The 25,234-nt window shown below is 44.7% G+C and overlaps 1 protein-coding gene across 1 annotated transcript in view; it reads left to right on the forward strand.

The window, feature by feature from the left end:
- MEIS1 (Meis homeobox 1) overlaps positions 1 to 25,234 on the forward strand; it is a 113,114-nt gene that overhangs the window by 83,420 nt on the left and 4,460 nt on the right. Inside the window, exons 9-11 of the mRNA XM_063328397.1 lie at positions 4,505 to 4,581; positions 23,448 to 23,506; positions 24,774 to 24,863. Of these exons, the coding sequence (XP_063184467.1) occupies positions 4,505 to 4,581; positions 23,448 to 23,506; positions 24,774 to 24,863 (226 nt within the window). The remainder of the gene's footprint in view (positions 1 to 4,504; positions 4,582 to 23,447; positions 23,507 to 24,773; positions 24,864 to 25,234) is intronic.

The following is a 25,234-nucleotide window of genomic DNA, read 5'->3' on the forward strand; positions in this document are numbered from 1 at the left end:
AAGGGGGGGACGCTGGATGCTTGCCACCACATCCTTATAACCCAACGTGCAGCCTTTTCCTTGGGCATCCTCCTGCCCCCGTGCTGTGGCTGGCGGTGTCGGTGTGGAGGTGGTTGGGTGCCAAGAGGAATTGGGAATCTGGGGGGTGGGGGGGGTGGGGGAGTGGGAGGTGTGAGAAGGGGCGGGTTTGCCTCCTATTATCTGAGCGGTAAGCTCCGGCCAGGATTATTTTCATATTTTTCTGCCACCGTTAACGATGCGCTGCTACGGCGGGCAAGGCGGAGAGGGAGGGAGTGTTATTGATACCGGGTTACAGATAAGATAAAGTCTGTCGCTGTCGTGGCATCCAGCATTCGCAGCCCGGGGTGGAAAATGTGAGGAAAGGAGTACATTTGGACAAGGGGTATCATTGGGAGACAAACTTGGACGCTTTCCATCTGTAGCTACTGGAGACTTTACCCACTGGCTGTAGTCAAAGGTGGTAAAAAAAAAAAACCCACAACGTCTTATTGTTTGTTTTGCTAAAAATGATCTCGGCTGTATTAAAAAAGAGCTTTTATTAAGACTGCTGCTCTCTAAATATCATTCATAAAACAGTGACGAGAGAATATGATGGAAAGTTACATTTTTCTCTCTGTCACTTTGATTTCTTTGTTACTGCTAAAACGACTGCTCTGACTCATATTTTGCATAGTTATTTTTACCTTTTCAAATGTTCCTTAACCGTTCATATTACCCTGGGCAAATCCCCCAGGGATAATTTTCATTTGCATGCAGACTTTGATGGTGTTATTAAGCAATCACTTTCTGTACTAAGTCATTATTAAAAGTAATACCACAGAGCCTCAAAAACACATTAATGGTGCCAAACAATCTGCATTTCAGCTCGAGATTTATGGGAAGGGAAAAAGCACTGGGTCTCTTACCGTTCGGTGGATGCTGCTCCATAGCACTGGAGCAGCAGCCGGTGTGATCAGAAAACACCGGAGCCAGATTCAGAGTCCTTATCTGTTCTCCACCTCATTCTTTCAAATGCATTTTTTTGTTGTTTTTTTTAACCTGCCTGCTTCCTACTTTTTCTTTTTTTTTTTTTTTTCACCCCTTCTTGCATTTGCCCTTTTCCTCTGGCCTTGGCGAGAAAGCCTGTCTGCAGCCTTCCAGTATACACGAGCCGGGCTGGTTCTGGGAAGGAGGGTCAGCCTTCCCATCTGTAATCACCGTTTTATGGCTTTCACTCGAGGTGTTAATGCAGATCAAATGGAAAACACTCCGGCAAGAGCGTTACAGCTTCTCGCACTGCCCCGCGTAGGGTCCCAATCGTTAATTCTGATTATAAGACCTAAAGGTAATTCTGTTTGCTCTCCTAATGCATTGCAGCTCTCCCGGTGGTCCGGCGTCTCTTTTCTCCAGTTCCCATCTTGATCAATTGTTTGCAAATAATTAAGCTTTTAAGAGATAATGGTAGGAGCTAATGTACACAACAAAGTAAAGGTCTCAAGTCACTGTTTATTGAACAGTGGCACAATTTGCTTTGATATCCCAAAGTGATCCAGAGTGATCGGTGGACTTACCAACTGGAGTCAGTGCGGTGTTTTTAGACGTGCACTTCCATATATACTTATATATTTTTATATATAAATATATATATATTTATATATTTATATGTTTATATATTTATATATTCCAAAGAATCATAGAATATCTCAAGTTGGAAGGGACACAGAAGGATCATCAAGTACAACTCCCTGCTTCTTGCAGGACTACCTAAAACGAAACCATTTGACTAAGATATGTGTATATATTTATATATATTTTTATGCATATATTTTAAAATATTTTATGCATATACACGCAAGTATAATATACATATATATGCAAATATATATATATACACATATCTCTCTGCATGTGTCTCTATCGCTTTAACCAACCATTAGAAAGCTTTTGGAAGGCACCTGTCGTTCTCGCGCAGGTGAAATAAAGACCAGCAGCACCCGTTTCGCCTGAATTTCTTCATAAAATGGCAGTTCTCAGGGCTTCCCCCTTTCTCTCTCCCTCTCTCGCAACGCGATGTCTGCCTTTGCCTGCAGCCCAGGCCTTCCTAGCCCTGTGGGTGGGAATGCAACAAGGCTTTCAATGTTTTTATAGCAACCTAGCCTGTGGCATGCTGATTCTTTGTCAAGTCTTTTTTTTTTTTTTTTTTTTAGCCCACAAAGGAACAACTCATACGAGCCACAGAAAGCTTATATAATAAGGATGCCCAGCATTTAAGATGATTTTAAACCGCACCGAATCATAGTTAAAAAGCCTGCCGCATTGCGAGCCTTTAGCTAAGAGGGATTAGCTACGTGGAGTCCTAGCTGTCATGTGATTATGGCAATTATAGATTTATCTTGAAATTAAAAGTTTATGCTGTGCTAGGCTATGAAAAAAAAAATATCAGATGACCTTAAACATACCACGATTTGAGGAATTTGGGTTTTGGGACTTTTAAAGCAATTATTTTTACAGTGACTGTATTATTCTGATGGCTAATTTTATCCAGTCTTGTCTATTTGGAAAAAAGTCCAGAACAATTGAAAATTGCTTAATGGAGACAAGAGTTCTCAATTCCAATAGCTAGAGGCTGTCTAGTAATTATTGCTTGCTGCATGAAATTAGACACAGTTTGTTCAATTACTTAAAATTAGATCACATGTAAGGTGGCAAAGTGAAATAAGAAAAAACAGAATAATTTTGTCCTCGCTTGATAGCAAAGTAATGAAATGGGAAGTAAGCTGTAAAGATGAAAATGTTACAAATCGTCTCTGTAGGGTTGGGGTTTATTTTTAAGAGAAGCAAAATGTTGTGTTCAGATAGGTGGACATAAGTCAAGTATGAGTGTTGGTTGTGGACAAACGTGTATACCAGGCGGTCTGCAAAAGTCATGCTACATTTCTGCATGTGTAAAATGCAAATTATCTGTAAAAAAAAGAAGTAAAAGCCCGTCCCCTCTGTCTTCCACTTTGCAATTCCGGCGCAGTTTCACATACATGCGGAAAATACAGGGGGTAGTTTACGGGTGTGCAGGTTGTGGGCTTACTGTCAAGCAGCGGTGTTCCCCCATTTTGGGGGGGGAGGGGAAAATGTATCTTTTGGGGCTGATGGCCACAGCGGTGGACTTTGAAATGGGCACATTGAGCAAAGGGAAGTTGCCGGAGTTAAAAGAAAAATTCCTATTTTTGGTAAAGTGAGGTGAGGCAGGCATGTAACGTAGCCGTTAGATGTCAGATTAGGCTGTTTACAAGAATATATAAAATCCGCTAAATAGTTACAATACCAATAAGATTGCGGAGTTTTATGGGGTTTTAAATTCTTATGCTTTACAAGGTTTCAGTTTACATCTTGTGTAATATTACGCCGAATGCATCCAGAGAATATGGGAATGTTTCAGGGAAAAAAAAAAGGGGGGGGGATGTGTGTATAACAGCAAATACTTTGTGACAACCAGCTGCTGAATGGGGTGTCGGGATAGGTCTAACCAGTTATATCAAATTATCTTTATTGAAATGTTATTAAGTACCTTGCAGCAGACCAGGTCTGAATCCAGTGTGTGTCCAGGTTACGAGCCAAGCTGGATCTTCAAAACAGGGTTTTTCCTGGGAATTGTTACGTTTGAAATGTTTGGCCATTTCCTTTTGGGGCAGTGGCTTTTTTTACACAGAGGGAAAGGACAGAAATGATATTTCTAAATTTCAAACTTGGATGTGGTCTTTGCTGTTGATTTATTCTGTATTCATGCAGAAGCGATTTTTTCTGAGAAAGCAATCAAGTTCTCACAAGAAACTGAACTTATGATTGAATTTTAACATTATCTTCAATTAAAGCAGTATTTATTTTCTGTCTCTTAGGATTAGCGCAGCACAGCTATGTTAATGTCAGGCAAAAATGTGCTGAGCATTGACCTTGCGTTGGCCTGTGTTCAAAACCCAGGCGTTTGTTTATGTTCAGGATGCTGATCTTATTTGCAAATTATTTTGGGGCACGGGCAAGATTTCTCTTCACTATCTCAGAAAACATCGGCGTGTTTTACTTTTACAAAGTGCTTTATCACATTCATTAATTGTTCTGTGAAATACAGGGGGGAAAAAAAAAAAAAGCTGTGATTTGACTCTAATCGGTCATTTGAGACAAGTGCAAAAACTTTCAGCTAATGCAACAAATATCCTTCTTGAGTATCAAGGTACTGCCAGTATCCTAAGCAGTTATTTCTCCACTTCACTAATCTTTATAATTGGCTTGTCTTTTACTGCCATTAATTAAGTGATGTAGTAGCCCATTAATAATTATAAAAGAGTGACACACCTCAGCATTTTCACCTTTCAATAACAGATGTCACGCTTCTGTTTTTGGTTTGGGTTTTGTGCTTTTTTTTTTTTTAATTTATTTTAATTTAAAATAAAAAGCAAGCCAAAAAAAAAAAAGCATTGTTTTAAATCTATATATTTATTTTGGTGTCTTACAGCACCCTTACCCTTCAGAAGAACAGAAAAAGCAGTTGGCACAAGACACAGGGCTCACTATACTTCAAGTGAACAATTGGTAAGTAATTTTCCTTAGTGTTTTCTATACGTCCGCTGGCACCCTCCGGCTAATGGTTTTCATTTTTGAGGACACACCTTTGCCTTTGTCAGCTCCCCGCTTTTGCGGTTTGTCCATGTGAAAAGCATCGAGTGGTTAGAATGATGGGAAGTAGGAGGTTTGCTACCGCAGAAAAGGAGCCGTATTTATTTTCCCATCGCTTGGGCGGATTTCAGTATGTTCGCATTTGGGTACCAGTCCTCCTTCTGGCTGGGGATGTGCCTTCTTCAAGAGGAAACCACATCCATTTTGAGAACTTTGGTCATAGAAGAGGTTGAGATGTTGGGTGAAAAAAGGGAGTGATTGGCCCCATTTCTGCGGAGCGTAATGTTATTTTGGGCTGCTGTCATGCTTTTTTAAATGTTGTTAGTGGGGGTTTTCTTGTTGACTGACATCCTTCTATCTCTTTACTGGTTCGTTTTAAAAGTCCAGTTTTTGAAAGCTTGAATAAACTTTGAGGACAATCTGGTTTTTTGCTGCTGAAGTACGGTGTGGAGCAATTTTATTTATTTATTCCAGCTAAGGGTTGCTGGAGCCCCTGATCTGTTGTAGTAGTGATTTGTTTCAAGGAAATCAGGATGTGTGCTGTTTCTGCAGTGGATTTCAGGTTACTAACTGTCCAGAACGTGGTGAAGGCAACCAGTGAAAATTACTCGTGATTTAAGTATAAAAACACAAACCCTTAAAAAAAAAAGTTTGATTTATTACCCTTTGTTACTGCATCGAAATGCAGGTTTCTCCCACTATCCCGGAACAAGTGTCATATTTGAAGTGTATTGCAATCTAATACCTTGTAAAACTAAGTGTATCTAATTAATTGTTCTAATATTTTTAGATTAGTGTTTATGATGGGAAACCTTATCCTCTTTGAAGTAATACCCAGAAAATGGCCAAGGCAAACAGCGAGCCTGCTGGGGAAAAGGGAGGGAGGAATGCCAGTTTGCAGACAAAAGTATTTTTTTTTCCGTTCAATAAGTGTCAGAGATTAATATTACTGAAGCTCTGATTACATGGCCTAATCCATTTTAGTGAATAAATTTGGTCTTGATGTCCATTGCACCTACATTAACAAACCCTCCTCTCTTAGAGAGAGTAGGAGCCTATGGGAGAGATTTCAGATATATTAAACCCCATTACAGAAAATGTAATTTCTGTCAATATAATCCCATGTATTCTTCAATTTAGTACTTTAGAGATAACAAGCTACTTACAATATATTTGCCTTTGGAGGATTAATTTACAAAGTGCACTATCTGGGAGACGCAGGCGGGCTCACATAAGCATAGCTTGTAAGGGTTATCAATTTCTGTGACCCCACAGCAGCCCTGGGAGATCAATTTTTTGAAGCCCTTTAAGACACTGAATAAAGGAAAATGCCAAATACTTAGTGTATGTGAAGTATGCTTCCAAGATACTTACTTTAAAATGGAAGAATAAAAGGCACTAAACGTAAAATGCATGTTCTAAGGAAACATAACCTGCGGTATTTTGGCTCAGCCAGGAAAAATTAGTGCTTGCTTCAGCTTTACGTCCTCCAACCTTCGTCCAGGTGGTACCCTATAGATATGGTTGTCCTTCAGTTTAACGATAGGCGCTTTGGCTGGTTGAGAAGCTGTGTGATGTTCGTCAGGGGTCTTATTTAACAATGGGTGGAGCAAGCCTGTGCTGCTTTGGAGGGGTCTGGGCGCGTAGGATTCGGCGTGGGCAACTACCATGGGTGATGGTCCATCAAAGAACTCTTTTGGGATGATGAACATGGGATGCTTTGAACTAAAGCTGGTGGCATTTCTCCCGAGTGACTTGCCGGGGTGTTTTTCAGTACCCATCACGCCTCGGATTTGAGGAGTTTTAACTTTGGCTTGATGTCAGATGTGTTTTTTATAAGTTCCTTATGTGCACGGAGAAAGAAAAAAAAAAAGTAGGTCAAAATACATTATAACTGAAGCCTTGTGGATGTAGGGCAGGCTTCCTCTGCTTGAGCTAGTTTGGTAATTCTGCCGTGGTGTTACAATTGTATAAATTATTGAGATAATTCCCTGTCCCTCCTCAGCCCCACGGAGCTTTAACGCTATAGAGGCAGTTGGGGCTTTCTTAAAACACAGGTGGTAGGCAGAGAGGACAAAATATTGGTAGTTCAGCCCCTGGTTCTTGTAACGGATGCTGAGGAAGAACGGGGCTGAGTGTGCAGGTTGCATCCTCGGGAAACATCCATCCATGGCGTGACCAATGAGCTGCTTATCCCCTCCTGAATCCTGGGGGGTACAGGGCAACCTTCTCCCAACCTTTTGCCGAATCCCTTTTCTTGTAAGGCAGGAGAAGAAACTCTTCTTTGCCTAAATCGTTTGCTGCAGGGAAGAGCTAACGTATCATTTCTGGTTAGCTTTGCCTTTCTTCAGCGGGCTCATAAGTCATTCAGCCACGACTTGCAAAAAAATTTTGCCTTCCTCCTTAGATTCTTCCAAACTTGTTAACACACATGTACATTTTTGTATTAATGATGAGTCATTGTAAATCACTGTTGCAGAGATTAAATAAAATGCTGAAGGGCAGGCTGGGTGCAGATCAGTCATAAATTATTGGCAGCAACACAGCATGTGGGAATACATGAAATGTGCATGAAAAACATAAACTCATGTCTGGTAGCATGGTCGTTAGCCCAGACTGGGAATGCTGGATTTTCTGGATGGAATTAGAAGTTTGCCACAGAGCAGCCAGTGAAGAGAGCATTTGTTTTCTGCAGATTGAAAGCATTTGAACAATTTTTTTTGTCATATTTTGAATGCCTTTACAGTATGTGCTGGTCGCATACTTCAGTTCTCTGCCGTAACGAAAAAAATGGTGCTTTTCACATATGGTCTGCCCGGTGTTCGGGCTCCCCGGGTTGATGCACACAACTCCTATTGATGGTGGAGGAGTCACAGGAATGGGGTGATGAAGTGAGACGTGCCAGAAAATGTATCAGTGGTAGGGCACATGTCTTTAAAAATACCACAGTTTGAGCTTGACCCTTTTCCTTGGGTTGTTTTATTTTTTTAAAGTAATGAAATAATCCACGCGGAGGATTTTTTTTCCTTTTTTTTTCTTTTTTCGACACACAACGATTTTGCTTGTGAATCGCCAGCGTTGCCTTTTGGGACCATCTTTTTTTGCCACAGTCGGGTGTTTCTGTCGTGTGAAGAGGGAGCCCTGTGGCAAAAAAAAAAAAAAAATCTGTGGCAGGTAGGAAGGTAGCAGAGTTCAAGGTGTCATTAGTGTAAACGAACCCTTCAGGTCTCTGTCTTTGGTAGTGATTTAACCCCGCAGGCGTTTAGGGTTCGAAGGATGGAAACGTGAGCTAGAAGAGCCACTTGTGTGATCTTGACAGTGTTGCATATAGGGACGTGGAAGGGACCTGACCACGTACCGGTTAATAAGGTGCTTTTCCCCAGTGATAAAAAACTGTGATTGAAATATCCAGGAGGTGTGATCCAATCCCTCCCTACCTCCGCTGAGAGTCAGCCAGGCTGTATCGAACCATCTATAGAGTTTGCTTGTTTACTGCATCCCAGCTGAATCTCTTCCCGTTAAGAACTAATGGTAAATAATTGCTGGCGGTGCTCTACGGAGAAGAGAGGGAGATTCTCATCAAGGGCTGCATTAGGTGTCAGATGGTTGTTTATGTTTTAAGAAAGCCTAAGTACACACAGATAAATGTCTGCATATTTGTAGAATAATCTGCGTATATAACCTCTCGGTGTGTGCATGTCTATGTGTGACTATCTCTCTAAATAGAGTTGCGAACAACTGCATTAAAATGATCTTAAAAAAAAAAAAAAGAAGATTAAGTTTGGCAATTCAAATCCTTAAAGCTCCAGCCTTTTATTAGGTGTTTCCATTCTGCTTTTTTCCGAAATACCCTTGTGCTATCTAGGGCACAGACCAGACAATGATGGAGCAGCTAGTCAATATTTTATCTTAACTCTCATTCTTCAGTGCTTCGTTTGTTGAGCTGTATTCAAACCGTGCTTGAAAATGGAATTAATAATTACTGCTGGGCTTTACTATGGCGCTTACTGCTGTAATACCCAAGTCCTCGCCTGACCTCCGCTTGCCCGTATATGCATACAAGGTTGTGGGTCTGCACAGTATTTTTACAGTTTCCCTGCAAAGAGAGAGAATACCGTTGTCCCAGTTCCCAGGTAAAGTGAGAGGCAGGGAGGTCCAGCACAGCCACCGGTTTTGGGTTGGTCTGGGACTGGGAGATGACTCGAAAGGATAGCAAGTTATCCACGTTTAAGGTCCAACGACCACCGGAACTCCCAAGTTTCTATGGAATCTCCAAGTTTTGAGTGCCTCGGCATCTTACATGCCACTCTCCAGTGTTGGGTATGGAGAAGAGGCAAGAAATCAGTAACCGCTGGTGAAAAGTTTAGGTTTGATGATTTTACTCGGTAGCTCCCGAGTAGTCCAAGGCAGCATCAGAGCCGAATCCTCTTCTCCAGTGCAGCGTTCAGCTGCTTCAGCCATGACTGCTTTGCTTTTCTTGCTGTTTGCTGCCTTATTCGTTCAACTTTGACAAAGTTTATTTTCTGTAGAAATCAATTTTTCTACATTATAGTGCCCTGGCTTGTTCTGATAACAAACACAATCATCAATGGGGTGGTTGAGGCATTGGGCCCTATCAAAAATTGTGCCACGAGCTGGTAACTGAACTGTTTCCATATAAAGTAGATTAAAGAATAGGGTGCAAGCAGCTCTAGTAATACACTTTCCTAACTCTTGAGTTCTTGGTTTTATGACTTTGGCTTCTTTAAATGTCAGTTTTGTGTATAATTTCCTAGGCTTGCAAAAAAAAAAAAACAAACCAAAAACCAAGTCCCAACCAAACACACTGGAAAAAATGATCAAATAATGTAAATTTCCCTAATCTCATTCTTGGAGACAGCTGAAGTTATTTTTGCTAAAACTTTATAAGGAAGAAATTTTAAAAAGGCTGCAAGACCAGCCTGAAGATGAGTTTGAAAAATCTGAGGTGGGTTTGCGGTAGGAATACCAAAGCACCTTGCCGTATGTAGCACAGCCAGCTCAGGACATAGGCACCCGGAAACACTTTATTACTCTTTTAGCCCCGTCACTACTCCCCTCTGGCAGCAAATTTTCTCCTGCCTCTGTTTCTTTGCTTGCGGGTAAGCGTAGTGGCAGAGCTTTGCTGCGGTGGTCGCATGGGGCAGGGGACGAAGCGCTGTGCCATGGCGGGGGCAGGCGGGGTGGCACAGCAGGGATGGGAGGATTTTGCCCTTCTCACAGGGGATTACATCCCAACACCCAGCGATGGATGGGGAGCACCACTGCCAGGGGTGCCCTTCCCATCTGCTCACTGGTCATGCCCAGCCCGGCTTTGCAGATGGCAGGGTTACGGACGGAGCAGATGGGGGGGATGCAGATGGGGAGATGCAGATGGGGGACATGCGGGAAGATGCTGCTGGGGCAGATGGGAGTTGCAGATGGAGGGATGCTGATGGGGGATGCAGCTGGGGACAGATGCAGATAGGGCAGATGGGGACAGATGCAGATAGGGCAGATGGGGAGATGCAGATGGGGCAGGTGGAGGGATGCAGATTGGGAGATGCAGATGGGGGATATGGGGGAAGAGGCTGATGGGGCTGATGAGGGGATGCTGATGGGGGGGATGCAGGTGAGGACAGATGCTGATAGGGCAGATGAGGGGATGCTGATGGGGGATGGAGGGATGCAGGTGGGGACGGATGCTGACGGGGCAGACGGAGGGATGCAGACAGGGCAGATGGGAGGATGTTGATGGGACAGGTGGGGGGATGCTGGTGGGAGGATGCAGTTGGGGACAGATGCTAATGGGGCAGATGGAGGGATGCAGACAGGGCAGATGTGGGGATACTGATGGGGAGGATGAGGGGATGCTGATGGGGCAAGATGCAGATGGGGCATTTGTAGCAAGCCTCTGCCCACCCCTCCGCAGAGGTGCAGGGGAAGGAGGAGCAGCTGCATGGCTCTCAGCCCCACCACCTTTTGGAAAACAGTCCCAGGCCCCTGTTTTCCCGCTGTAGTTTTTTTTATCATAGCATGCCTGGGGATTGGTCATCTAAAGCACACCCCAACGCCTCCCCTCAAATCCAAGCGATAATGTTGTCTGGTGATTCCCACGTGTTGAGCCACACGTCGGCCTCTTGGAGGGGATGGAAAGGCTCCTTCATGGGGCTGGGCATTTAGCATAGACATCATCTTCGCTCAGTTCCTTTGCTAAGGGTGAGACTCACCCCAAGCAAAAGGCCAGCACATGACCAGCGCACCACTTTAGTCCCACTTAAGCACTATTTTTAGGGTGTAAGTGGGGGAGGAGGCCGGCAGGGAGGGAGCATAGCACAAGCAGGTGCTGGTCCTATACGCCGGGGTGGATTTTCGCCCCCGCCGCCCACCAAATCGCAGGCTACAATAAATAGGCAAGTTATTCTGGTTGCCACTTTGCAGAGCACGTCGCACGCAGGGGTTTTTAGTCCCAGGCGAGTAAAATACCTGCTTGTTTTCAGATGTATCTATTACTGCTTTTGTTGCAGTAAACAGATTAAACGAGAAAAGGTCAAGATGCAATTTGAATCTGTGTAAGAACATAACAAATAGTTTTCTCAGTAATCAGATACAGTAAATACAAGTACTTATTTACTTGTAAATGTTAAAACATTCACAAATTATCCTCTCAACCTCAGCAATACGAACTTAACCATCAGATTTTGGAAACTATTTACTTTTCTTCTCTGTGTGATTCAAGAATGCATATACATGTGTTATTTAAACACTGTTTTGTTAATGGGAATACAGGCAAAAGCAGGGAAAATAGAAATAAGAAATAATATAATGTTTCAGGTTTAACGAATACATGTTGTTTGTTATTCCAGAGTAAAATAAGACAGTAGGTGTTTGCAACATGAAAATCATCCCTTCCAAAAAAACACAAAACCCCAAGAAAACTATTAAAAAAAAGGATCTTGCTGGGTGAATTGTTATACTGTTTGAGCAATTCAGAATATGTGTGGTAAATTAGCTGTTCTAAACATACCATGTGCTGGGCTTTTCAAGCAGATTTTTACATTTATGTTTTCACTAAGTCTTAGCTAATTGTTATGCCTTTCACCTTGAATGCCAATTGTAATAATAATATTACATCTGTAGCCTATTTCTCTGTTCTTAAATTACAGCAATCAGGAGTACTCACTAGGTAAAATCCTGTATAGTTACTCATAAGAAAATATTGAAATCAGAGGAAAAAATGTTTAGCTTGCATATTGCCTTAGACAGCCCTGGAGAGCTGCCAGGCAGCCAAGGTATTATTAGAAAAGCTGAGCAAATAGCTTGCAGGGGGAAGAGTTGTGAATTTAGAGCCATCAGGTACTGTCGTATCACCGGATTTTAGGCTGGGGTTTTGGTTTTTGGTTTTTGTTTTTTTTTTCAGTAAAGCCATTTAAAAATAGAGTGCGGTGGTTTAAATGTGTGGGGTTTGGTTTTGGCGCGTGGGTTTGAGGAGTGAAACAGTTTGGGCATGAAACAAGGGTGTTTTTCCAAAGGGGGCAGATGCTCGGAGGAGGTGGATAAAGAGGCGTTTTGGGGAAACACTCCCCTTGGGCGCCAGGACTTCAGGTGGAGCAGAGGAAGGGCTTTTACCCTGGAGAGCTGATAGACCCTGGGTTTCTTGCTCAGTCCAGCCTTGGCAGTCTCCACACGCCTCAAACTGCCCCAAAACAGGGGTCACCCTGCCCAGGAGCACCTGGAGAGGATGTGTCCCCATACCATTACTCTGACAGCCCCTGCGTTCAGCCTGGGCAAAACCAGCAGGGGAAACACCGTTTATTTCAAGAGCAAATGTGGAATCATTTTGCACTAACTAACAGACTTAATTAGTGGTGCCCTGAGCATTGAGCAAATAAAATAACTGGTGTTAATATAGAATATGGAATATAGAATATAGAATAGAATATATAGAATAGAATATATATTATAATATAATACTATAATATAATACTATAACATATTATAATATATAATCTATATTATACAATAAAATACCTGGTGGTATTTTATTCACACAGATGCTTTTTTGAGAGGAAGAAAGGTCATTTCCCACCACAGAGCATCGCACAGTGCAAAAGGGGTTTACCTGCCAATAAAGGCACTCGGCACTTGAGAAGTGAATATACAGCCAAAAAAACCCAATCCTGTTTTCCCTTGGGCCTTCCATCCTCTTCTGGGGTGGTTTTGTACCTGACAAACTTTTATTTAGTGGGCGCATTAATATTCTGTAACGAATGCGCTGTCAGGTGTCGGGGAGATAAGATGAAACAGCGCCGTGCAAACATTCCCCGCTTGCTCTTTCCTCCCATCCTGCGCTGGCTTTGCTCTGTGGGATCAGGGTAGGGGTCAGAAGGCTTTGTTTGCTACTTTTTATTTAAAAAAGGCTGAGATTCAGGTGTGCATTGTCTCAAAACAAGAGTTTGGCTTTTAAAAACCCCGTCCAGGGCACTATTGTATTGCGGAAATGCTGCGTTGCGGGCAAGGAGGGGGCACTGCGGTGTCTTCTGTAAGTACAGCTCTCAGGGCTTGGTTTCTCTTTAGTGCCAGAGATGCTTCTGTCAGGAAGAATACTCTCAATATGTAAAAAAAATAAACAAAATTAAAAAGATATACTCTCAATATATTTAAAAAAAAAAAAAAGAGAGAAGGGGAGAGTCATGGCTTGTCATTGCTTTGCAAGTCAGGTTTTGGTCTATTCTTGTCATAGCCATCTGAAGCGTGTTTACATATAGTTTGCCTTTCTGGTATTTTATGCTTGCACAGACCTGATCTCCACCTATTTTGTGTCAACAGTGGCGGAGATTGGTGCAGAACGGTTAACCATTGCGAGCTGAAACACCGGCACGCGGAGGAAGGTGCCCTCCGAGACCCTTCTCTCGCACTTACACCAGGCGCTCGCTCTGGGCTGCACCTGCGTAAAACAAACCGCCTGGTTAAAAAGTCAGCCTCAAGTATTAAAAACGGGGCAAATGTTGCCTCCTTCTTGGCTAAACCCATTTTCTTTGCTCGAAAATGAAACACAGCCGGAGGCGCAGGGCGAGGACGCGCTGTCGAGGGCGTGCGTTTTTTGCCTTGCCTGCCCTGAAATGATTTCGGTGTAAGTGATGTCTGTCTGGCTATACCGGCGATAGAGCTAACGAGGCTTCTGCCTTTTATTTTACTTTTGAAAAAGAAAAGAAACGGCAGCAGATGCTGCTGAAAAAAATATTACTTCCGCAGTTCTTCAACGAAATCTAGGTCATGGAACAGTTTCACGGGTTATTATTTTTTTTTCCCCTGCCCAAGCGTTCTAGTCCTTGTGGCTTTTTTGGCTAATGATAAAGCACAATAACGATAGCTCCTTTTTAATTCAGATTTATCCCGGAGATGTCCGACTCCTTACCTGGTTTATAAAGGTGGTTTATGCCATCTGGGGGGCTGATCCCTAAGCTTTCCATGTCCCGTGGTCTCACAAATTGCTTTTATCTTTGACATTCCTCTGACCTCCCCGTGTGTGTTTTGTTTGCCTTGTTTTCTGAGGATGTCTTTTCTCCTGCCCTGAATAAAACGCCGTCAGGAGTAGAATTATAAGCAAAATGAATTACTTCACTTAATGGGAAATTATGTTTAGATAAAGTAGATTACAAAGTAGGTTATTAGCAGTGGTTAGAAAACAATGTTTTGAAGTAGGATGTCTTGGGGGGGAGTCTGTCCAGAAGCGTGGGGTTGTTTTTCAGGTTGGCTGTGACTCAGAGTTGTATCTTCTGTGGTTTCTGGGAAAAAAAAAATAATTAGGAAAAAAAAAATCAAAACCAGTTTTGCCTGTGCCCACATCACACGAAATAGCACCAGTGTGCTCGTGTTTGTTGTTTCGGTAGTGGTGGGGAGGACGCAACCACAGGAATCACAGCTTCCGTCCTCCGCCCCGAGCCGGTGTCTCAGGGTATGGAGCAGAGTGACGTCAAAGCCTATTTCATGTACAAATCACAGGTCCCCATGTGGGGGGTCATTATGTTTCCTCTTTGGGGGCTCTGGGGGTGTTTTCCCCCAAAGACGCTTTGTCAGGGCTTTTGGTTTGGCCAGCATGGGTTTGCGTCCTCTTGTCCCGCAGGCTGGAGGAGCTGGTGTGGGGTTCCTGGGGACAGAGTTAAGTGGCCTTCTGGAGATGAGAGGAGGGTGCAGGGATCCATCCAGGAGCACGGACAGAGCATTTCTATCCTTCAGTGAGCGGGAACGCACTTAAACCAGCAGCCAGGTGTGGGAGCAGCCTCTCTTCCTTCGCTTGGGCCGGAGGACCGGGCATGGCTTCCAGCTCCCATGCCGTATGCATTATAGGTAGGAGTGAACAGGGGAAAACTGTTTGGACAAGGCTCCCAACTTGATGTATGGAAAAAGACTTGGACCTCACAGGAGGAACTCCTGAATTTAGGCCACTTATGTGGCAGGAGGAAGCTCAGAGATCATGCAGGCATCTACACAAACACTACGTTCCCTTAAATCATAGAATCATAGAATCATTTAGGTTGGAAAAGACCCTTGGGATCATTGAGTCCAACCATCAACTCCACTCTAGAAAGTTCTCCCCTACACCATATCCCCTAACACCACAAATATGAGGTTATGCTGAATCAACAGAGGACAAGGACATTTCTGGAAGAGAGACGAGTGTTTTCAAAGAAGTGGCGCGTAGTTTGCTGTCAGTCCTCACCTGTTCCCAGCAGGACTTGGGTTGTTGTTTTGAAGTGATCTGCTGAAGACAAGCCGCTGGGTTGCACTGGCACTGATGGGCATGCACCAGATCAGGACCTGAGTTATGGATTCCAGGCAGACTGTCATGAAGGTTCAGATGGAAAGTTGAGGTTCAGATTCCCCTCAGAGCTGGGAGAAAACACCAAGCTGGGAGAAGTGCATTCCAATCTGGGCTGCTCTCAAAGCTTGTGGAGAGCCTGTGCACCCTCTGCCGTGACTGTCTGGGAGGTCTCAAAGTTTGTGGCATGGTCTGCACATTGGACTACATACATCTCCATCCCAGCAAAGACAGTGCACTGTATGGCGGGTGATACTGCACCTCCAGCTCTGGGCCCCCAGCATAAGAAGGACATCGGCCTGTTGGAGCAAGTCCAGAGGAGGCCACGAAGATGCTCAGAGGGCTGAAGGACCTGCTGTGAGGACAGGCTGAGAGAGTTGGGGCTGTTCAGCCTGCAGAAGAGAAGGCTCTGGGGAGACCTTAGAGCCCCTTCCAGTCCCTAAAGGGGCTACAGGAAAGCTGGGGAGGGACTCTTGATGAGGGGGTGGAGCAATAGGACGAGAGGTGATGGTTTTAAACTGAAAGAGGGGAGATTTAGATGAGATATCAGGAAGCAATTCTTTCCTGTGAGAATGGTGAGCCCCTGGCCCGGGTTGCCCAGAGAAGCTGTGGCTGCCCCATCCCTGGAGGTGTTCAAGGCCAGGCTGGATGGGGCTTTGGGCAACCTGATCTAGTGGGAGGTGTCCCTGCGCAGGGCAGGGGGGTTGGAACTAGGTGATCTTTAAGGTCCCTTCCAACCTGAACCATTCTATGATTCTATGAGACAAATCACTCCAAACCTGTAGTAGAAAAATGACTACACAACATCAGCCCTCGGGCAGGGAGAGCATTTTTGTGGGAGGCAAGATTTCGTCTGATAGCGTGTTGTGTACCCAACTGAGGTGTTGCATTGGGTCCAGTGCTGTCCCAGGCGGGAGTCAGAGCAGCCTTAGTGCTGCTCTACTAGATGAATCCTTGCCATATTCCTTAAAGGCTAATTGTGGCACACGGAGATCAGCGGAGTACAGCTGCACTGGGATTTGGGAGCAGGGAAGAGCCGGGAGGTCAGCTCCACTGGCGCTTTGCCATGTAAAGATTTCCCCTTACATCATCTGGCTGCCGAGGGCGAGTTTACATCTGCTTTGCACCCCGAGGGAATTGCGGTGTCAGGGAATGAGGTTGCTGCAAGCCCTCCCCGGCGCAGCCGAGACCTGCTGCACCGCCTCTGCTCCGGCTCCCGGGCATCAGTTGGGGAGATGCCTGGATGCTGGACCTGCATTTTCACCGGAAACTTTCCGCGTCGGCTGAGCTTTTTGCAGGACTGAGTGGGATTTGTGGATGGGAGGAGAAGGAAGAGAGCTTACCAGAAAGGCCAACAGCAGCTCGCCTTTGATGCGGGAGGGCACTGGAGATGGGCAGAGCAGGGAGGAGCGTCTCCAGGGATCCCTTCCCTGGGCACGTTGGCTCTTCACTCCTCTCTAGCGAGTCCCTCCCTTGTTTTTCATTCAGAACTAGCTAAATATATACAAATAGGCTTTAGCTCCATCCTGCTGGGGAACAGGGAAAATTTTGCAAGACAGGAAAAGTATTTCCTGCCCAGCGTTCTTCTAGAAAGACCCATCAAACAGCCACCAGCCATGAGCCCTGTGCAGAGATGGGGTTTAAGGGAAGCGTTTGGGCCAAGGAAAGAGCAGGGCCAGGAGCTTGTGGGTCCTACCTTGATGGAAAAACACCAGCCATCCCTTCTGCACTGAGAGCACGAGCCACCACTAGGCTCGCTGCCATCCTGAAGAGTGTCACCACGTTCCCATGGGGCTGGTGGCAGGGTGCTCCACCAAATCTGGTCTGCCTATTTGGAAGCAGGATGCGTCCCCTGGTGATTTGACAAGAAGGCATGGTGTGGAGCAGGAGGGGAAGTAGGGCTTAAGGGAGAAGAGCAAGCACAGGAGGTGGCCAAAGGCAGAGCTGGCGTACGTTGGGCTGGCCGGAATGTAGGGCACAGCCGGCTCTCTTACAAGGAGCGCATACCTGATCCCATCTCCCTGCTTTCTATTTTTGCTCTCGATGTGCTCGCTACATTAGCAGGGTTGGCTTGCGAGAGATTCAATAGCACTCTCCCGCTTTAAAGCAACTTTTCTGAATGCACAACATGAATCCATCGGTGGGGTCACATAGTAATGCTTGAAGTCAGAAGCTATTTTTAAAACTAAATTGCAGAACCACACATGGCTTTCATTAGTGCTTTACATCAAATTTGTCAGCTAATTAGTGGTTTTTCATCACTAGTTTTTGCATAGTATTTTATTTGTTCGCTCTTCAATATTGTCTTGCGACGCCCCCCCCAGCCCTATATAGAGTCCCCGGCGCTGGTGCTGCCATGGGAGGAGGGAGGGAGAGGAGAGGAGAGCTTCTGGGAGACCTTCCCCATCCTCCTGATGGACGCGCTCGCTATCCTTTGGAGCATATTCCAATATTACGTGTCTGGAGTGGGCGGTTAGCAGCCCCTGTACTCTCTTCCCTCCCTACCTCTGTTCAGTGTTGTAAATGATGTATTGCAGTCCTGAACTGTCTTCGGTTGGGAGGAGGAGGAGGAGAAACCAAGAAAAGTTGCCAAACATGACTTCATAAGGTTTGACTTTAAATTGAACAAAGTTTCCTGAGCGTCTTGGATTTTTTCTTTTTTATTATTTTTTTTTTCTTCACAAATAAAGGGAGTACAGAGAGCATGGATTGCTAATGACTGGTAGTTACGGGTCATTAAGCTCACTAACTGACTTCAGGATCAGAACTTTCTAATAATGGCAGTAAGCACTCTTTTAACATTTATTTCTCATTTTAGGGATGGGGAGATGTGATTACCATTCAAAAGTCTGCAGGGTTTTTTTTGTGTTCCTAATTACAGAGGGAACTTGCTATTTTTAAGGCTGTTTTTAAAACACTTGAAAGTATTCAGTGAAATAATTTCTAGGTTTTTTTTTTTTCTTTTCTTTAACTGACTCCTTTAAAAAGCTCTGGAAAACAAATACACAGGGAAAAAAATGAAAATATGTTAAAATAAGGAATAAAGCAGTTACTGAAGTGTAATAATCCCGGTTTATAGCACACTTTCCATTTAAATTGTTTTTATTAGAGATAAACCTGTTAAGCGTTGAGGAATTAAGTGCTGAATAGAGGTGGTTGTTTCGCTGCTGTATAAATGAAGGATCCCAGTATGTAGAAAAGAGTACGGCTGGTTTTACAAGTGAATTATTTGCCGGTTTGAAGGGCTCTGTTACTTTGGCATCTGTTATAGAAAAATGATGATTTGTTTGTTGTCAAGAGGGCTACTGTTTTTGTCAGAGGGGCAAAGAGAGATTTTAGCACCGGGGTTTGCAGGTACTGTGGGCTTTCTCAGCCTCCTTATGCCTGGTTTGCTAGAAGGAGCTCAAGGACAAAATAAGGCAGAGAGACTTTTTGGGAATTTCTTGGCACTGCTAGTGGCACACAGACTTCTGGAATGTGTCGCTTTGGGAGAATACTGAGAGGGAGCAGCCTGCAACTCCAGGTATCAAAAGTCAGGAATGGTGTGAAACTGTCTTCATTTGGGAGGGCTGGGGGGAGATAAAAATTCAATATAGCGCTGAGTCTCAGCATCTCCTTTCAGACAGCTGGTCCTGGCAAATTTCATTCCAAGACTGCAAATTGGAAGTCCCCACAATCGCTCTGTCGGTTCTTGAGCAAAAGGTGACTTTGGAAATTCGTGACAGCGGAGGAAGGTCTTGTTTTATTCACTCCACAGAAGCAAAATACAAAGGGAAGGGAGAAAGACCAGATCTGTGTGGAAAATGTCACTCGGGCTGTAACCTGAGCCTTTGCGAACTTGTGCCTTTTGGAGGGTTTTGGTGACCCTCTGAAAATCCTTGCTCTCTGGCTGCTATTATTGTAGCCAATTTCCAACTAAAATAAGGCTTTTGTCATCGCCAGCCATGCTGCCTCTTGCTGAGAAGAACCAAAACTTGTGCGTGGCAGGGAGGGCGGCCAAGCTGAAGGTCAGAGCACAGAGGGGGGATTTGCTCCATCCCCGGGGCCGGGGCTGGATCTCACCCGTGGGACCGGTGATGCTCCAACCGGGGAGGCTGCCAGTCACCTCCGGAGACAGACCCCAGGCGAGAAGCCGAAGAGAAAACATCCTAGTAAAATGCAAATTGGAGAAAAGACGGTTTCCTCCTCCTCCTCTTTAGGGTTATGCAGGTGGAATAGCTGGGTTTTTTCTTGCTTTCTGTGACACGGCGGGAAGCGCAATCTCATGTATCCAAAAGGGGGAGGAGAAGTTAACTTGAAAAAAATAATAAATACTTTAAACTTCTGTGTTTGCTCAACTGTTCAAATGTTTCCTCTATGCCAGATCCTTGCAAAAAAAAAAAAAAAAAAAAAAGAAAAAAAAAGGAAAAAAAAAAGAAAAAAAAGCAACCCAAAACATCATTTTGCAGAATTCGAATTCTCGGCTCTCCTTGGGCTGGGAGATGGGTACAGCTTGTACACTGAGGCATCTCATGCTGTTTGTGCTGCTATGGATTTTGCTCTTTAGAGGAAAAAAAACCAAACCAACCCCGCTCCCCATCCACATTGGAGCACAGGTACCAATGCACAGAGCACTGGTATGGGGAAAAATACTTTATGCAAGTCTTTGAGCCTGTGCGGGTCTTTACTCAGACAAGTAAGGTTGTTATGTTAAGTAAGTTATGCGGCCATCTTAATCATTAACTTAAATTTTATGTTGAGTTGCATGTTGAGAATACTCCGTTTCAGTTGTGCTTAATACGCAAATATCTTTTTTTATGTCCTGATTCCTCTGATCTTTTATAAATCAGGGTGATTTAGGTTTTCTTGCTCTTGAGATAGGTGAATGTGAACATACGGGAAAAGGGGGTGGTGAGATTTTTCCTCTTCGCTTTTCTGTTCCATCATTTTTGCTGGTGTTACGTCTGCCTGGCGCTTTGGAAATTCAAAGACTGATCAAAAGATCTTGGCTCTTCTATCAAAGGGAAAATCAGAGAGTATGAAGAAATCATCCTCGTGCCTGTATATTTCTGCAGCTACAGCTAATTCGCCGTTTAGCCTGCAAAGAGTTCTCAACTGTGATTTATAAATGTAACAGGACTGCATTGTGGTCTCTCAAGACAAGCCACAGTAATAGTTTTAATCTGAAGGGTTCTTGCAAATTCCAGGTTTGGGATGCAGGAAGAAACTTGAAAGTGAATACTTTCTTCTTCTTTTTTTTTTCTTTTTTTTTTTTTTTTTAATGCATAGTGGTTTGGAGTCTACTATAATGCAAAGTAAAGCGTTCTGTTACAAAGGCAGGGAGGATGGGACAGAAGGTTAAAGGGCATCCTGGAAACAAACAGCTGGACCAGTTTATTTAAACAGATACAAGGATGGGGAGCTGACCTCCGTTTGACTTCTAGTGGGAGGAGCGAGAATGTCATTTTATTACTTTGCCCAGAAGGAAAATGTTCTTGCGTCTGAATTCCCCCCGAAGACATCCAAACACTGGGCTGTTTGGCAGAATTGCTACTTATAGAAAATACTTCTACGAATGCGTAGGAAGAAGATAACTGTTAAGTACCTGTGTGCAAAATGTTCTTAAAGCAGATGTCCTGAGCGATAGCGTGGGGCAAACAGGTGAGAATGTGTTTTACTGTAGGCACGTCTTATGGATAATTATTGGTAAATTCTAGCTTTATTACTGAGCCCCCCCCCCCCCCTTCTTATTAAAAGCGCTCGTAGTTTGGAGAAGGAAGAGAAGGCTGTGAGGTTGGAGTGTGCGTGCTTCGTGTTGTTCAGGGTTTCTTTGGGGTAAAAGCTTTTGGCAAGCGAAGGTTTGGGTGGCCAGCCAGTCTCACGGCTACCAAAAACCCTCTCCCCTCCTGCCTGGCAACGGGGCAGGAGAAGGATGGAGTCAAGGCAGCAGGAGCCTGCAGAAAGGAATGGCTGGGGCACCAGGGTTTCATGGTGGTGTTTTACTTCGGAGAGTTACTGTGAAAATTGGTTTCTGCAAATGCAGATTACAGATATTAAACAATTTTCTAATTGGTCATGGAGCTAAGGCAGCTAATGGGAGAAAAAAAGCAGATTTTTTTTAATTGCTTATTTCGCATGGTGTTTGTGCTACACCTGTGCTTATAATGAGAAAGGAGAATTAGTCTAACCTTCTGCTCACATGATTCTAATTTTCATGGTTTGTACAAGATAATGATAAACTGATTTGCAACACCGTTTGCTGGAGTTGATGCGAGTTTTTTTTTATCGGAAATGTGAACAAAAATTGATCCAATACTGTTGCTGACAAAACATGACCTAGTTCAGGCGTAAGGTTCCCAGATCAGCATCCGGAATTGGTGCCTTTGAGCCCATTTTGTCGAGATGGGTTTGCTGAGGACTGAACATCTTGATTAATTTTTGTGGGAGTTTGGGGAACGGGAGTCAGTCGGGAACGGGAGGTAGGAGGAGAGTGAAATCGCTGTGTTGGTCTTTGATGAGGGCAAAACAAACAGCACACGGGATGATGGTTTGCGATTCTTCTCCTCAACGGTGTAGGGGAACGGGTGGGCAGAGCTGAATCCCGCGGGAAGGTCCTGGTGGCTTGCTCTCTGCCGTAGGAGAGCTCCTGCTAAGCCACCCCAAGCACAGGCAACAGCAACAAGGACCAAACAGCCCTTTGTGGACTTTCCTGTTGCGTTTCACAAGTGTGGTGTGATTTTACGCATGCTCACGCTTCTTCCTTTGCTAGTAAATACTGAGGCATACACGGTTTTATTATTATTTTTCTCTCTCGTAAAGAATGTAAAGTCTGGTTACGAGGCTTTGCCGTGATTGAGTCTTGGTGGAGATGTTTTCCAAATGGTTTTTAACTAAGCGTTCTGATGAGTGAAGCTGCAAGAGATGTTCCTCTAACGCTTTTCAGAGGGGTTCCCAGCCATGGTTTGGAGCCTCCAGATTTCGGGAGGATTGCCCACAGAGGAGGCTGTGGCACTCGGGATCCCTCTCCTTCTCTTTTGCTCCAAATTATTTGGAATATTCCTTTCCCAAATGATCATGGCAAGACTAACTGAGGGGAAGAGCTACAAAAAGGCAAGGAGTACGGTTGCAGATGGCTATTTTTAAAAAGGACTGTACCTTTTTTTTGTTTTGTTTTTATTGCCAAAGATCTGCTTTTCATTGTTCAGGGGGAATTTTCAGTAGTCCAGTAATTACAGTTTAACAAGATGTTTGCTGTAAATGGTCAGGCCTAGCTGGAGAAAACAGGATTATAAATTCAATTACTGTAAAGCTATGACCTCGCCTTGACCCCTCAGACTTTGCATAAAGAGCAGGGGGGGGGAAAGCCCACCAAGAAATGGCTAGGAGGAATGTGCGGCTCTGAAGTCCCCAGCAGTGTGACTTGGCGGTGATAAAACTCCAGACGTTCCCTCATTTGATGGGGTTCTGCCATCACAGTTCATTATCTTAATAGTGGGCATTAAAAGGGAATTAGGTTTGCAAGAGGTAGGGGCAGGTTTTGATAAAACAAAAAAAAAGAAGAAGAAATTGGAGAAAAGAAGTCAGAGGACATAAGGCAGAAATGGCACTAATGAGGGGGAGGCGGCAGATGCCCTCACGAGCATCTCGCCGGCTTCACCCGTTGGGTTTTTTTTGTGTGTGTGCCCCGTTCTGAATTGAGAAGAGCGTTGCTGGTATTGTTTCCTGAAAACTCGGCTAATTCCCCCAAGAAAAGATGAAATGGAAGTGTCCGACGGTGGTAAAAAAGCAGGCGAACATAAATCAGCTGGGAAACCCCAAGCCCGTGCTCTCAGAGGTCAGCGGGGTGAGAGGTTTTGCAGGATTTGCATCCGCACGCTGCCCGACGGATTCACAGCGGGACGAAGGGGGCTTGGGGATGGGTGGAAGTCGTCCCCTTCCATAACTGTTTTGCTTCCCTCTTTTTTTTTTTTTTCTTTTCTTGCAGGTTTATTAATGCTAGAAGAAGAATAGTGCAGCCCATGATAGACCAGTCCAATCGAGCAGGCAAGTCCCCAGTAATAACTGTATTCAAGTCACGCAGGCGAAAACCATCCTCAAGCCATTCACCGGGAGGTCCGTTACCTGGTAAATAAATGAGAAATGAATGCTGGGAGTGATTGACAATTAAAATCCAACCAGCTTTCTTTCATTACAACCCTAATCATTTTAACATGATTAAAATATTTGGGGGAAAAAAAGACATTGGAAAATCAACGAAAAAAAAGAAACTAAAAGAATCTGCTCCATGACCAGACTTTCTGTACACGTTTGGAATTAAAGTTATTTTTTTTTAGTTGTTGTTTAGAGTTTTCCTTCCCAGCTCTTTCTGCTCCTGTGACCACTCCCTGGTGCATGGCTTGGTGTGGAATTGCTGTAAACTTTATTACCTGTCAAAAGGGCAAAGGGGTCAGAATCGCTTGTGGGACTCAGTAAAGTTCAAAGACATTCAATGAGGTAGAGCTTTATGTGCTTTAATAACCCAAGGCAGCTCACTTCTGAAGCCAGCTTTTAATGTACAGTTAAAACCTGGAGTTCAGGTAGTGGGACTTGTATAGGGTCCTTTTGTCCCTCGCATCTTCTTTGTAGTAGCTGCCTTTTGGGATCAATGAGTGTTTGGGTTTTACTTGGCGGGGGGGGGGATTTATTTTTATATATTTTATTAAAATCTGAAGTTTTCTCATGCCGGTTCTGTCTGGGATCTTGGCTCGCAGCTCTGTGTGGGTATTTACCATCGAGGAATAGCCCATTACCCTCAGATGGTTTTGTTTTCTAAATCTCGCTGCCAAACTGTCCAAATCCATGGTTGTCCAAGATGCCTTTGGGCCACACTTCCTCTTTGAGTACATTCCATTATTTTGCCATTAGAAGTGACTATCTGGCGCGGATGTGTCCAGGTCCTGCTCTTAGAAAGCACAGGGGCGTAATTTAACACACTGCGATTTCAGGGTGACTATTCCAGCCATAAAATCCGGCTCCTGTAGAGGTCTTTGCATTGACGTCAGCAGCGGCAGCAGCTGGAGCCGGGGCTCCTCGTGTCTCTAGATTCCGGATCGCTCACTCCATTTCCAAACTCACAGTAGGAAATCAAGCCACAGCTAAGCAAGCTCGTTAGCCCGGCCGCTAAATTTGAAGAGTAGATGGTTTTGCCCTCTTTTTAGAGCCGGCATGGATAGCAGTCCCTGGGTGGGGTGGAGGGGTTGTATCTCAACGCAGTGAGAAGAAGGAGACCCTTTTGGCTGGGGCTAAAAAGCAACGTTCTGCGCTTTTCCAGTAAGTCAAGGAACACCCTATAACCCCGACGGGCAGCCGATGGGAGGTTTCGTGATGGACGGCCAGCAGCACATGGGCATCCGAGCGCCAGGTAAGCCCCCGCTCCGGCCCCGTCGGTCGCGCCACCGCAGGTCCCCCCCACCTCCGCCCCCGTCTCCGCTGCCTGCCTCGCCTCGCCTGTCTTCTGCCTGCCTTCAGCGCCGCCGAGGGGAGGTCCTGGCCCCTCTGCCCTGCTGCATTTTGGAAAAGGGGCTTTTGGCACTATCTGTTGACTTTGCTCACTCTCTGGCATCTTCTTGGATTTTTTTATCTCCCTCTAGGACCTATGAGTGGAATGGGCATGAATATGGGCATGGAGGGGCAGTGGCACTACATGTAACCTTCACCTAGGTAACCAATGGCAAAGCCAGGGGGAAGTAAGTACCAACGGGGTCTTTGTTCTCACTTTGTCCGAGGGATATT

This window comes from Chroicocephalus ridibundus, chromosome 3 (genome assembly GCF_963924245.1).
Source record: "Chroicocephalus ridibundus chromosome 3, bChrRid1.1, whole genome shotgun sequence".
In the NCBI taxonomy this organism is placed as follows: Eukaryota; Metazoa; Chordata; class Aves; order Charadriiformes; family Laridae; genus Chroicocephalus; species Chroicocephalus ridibundus.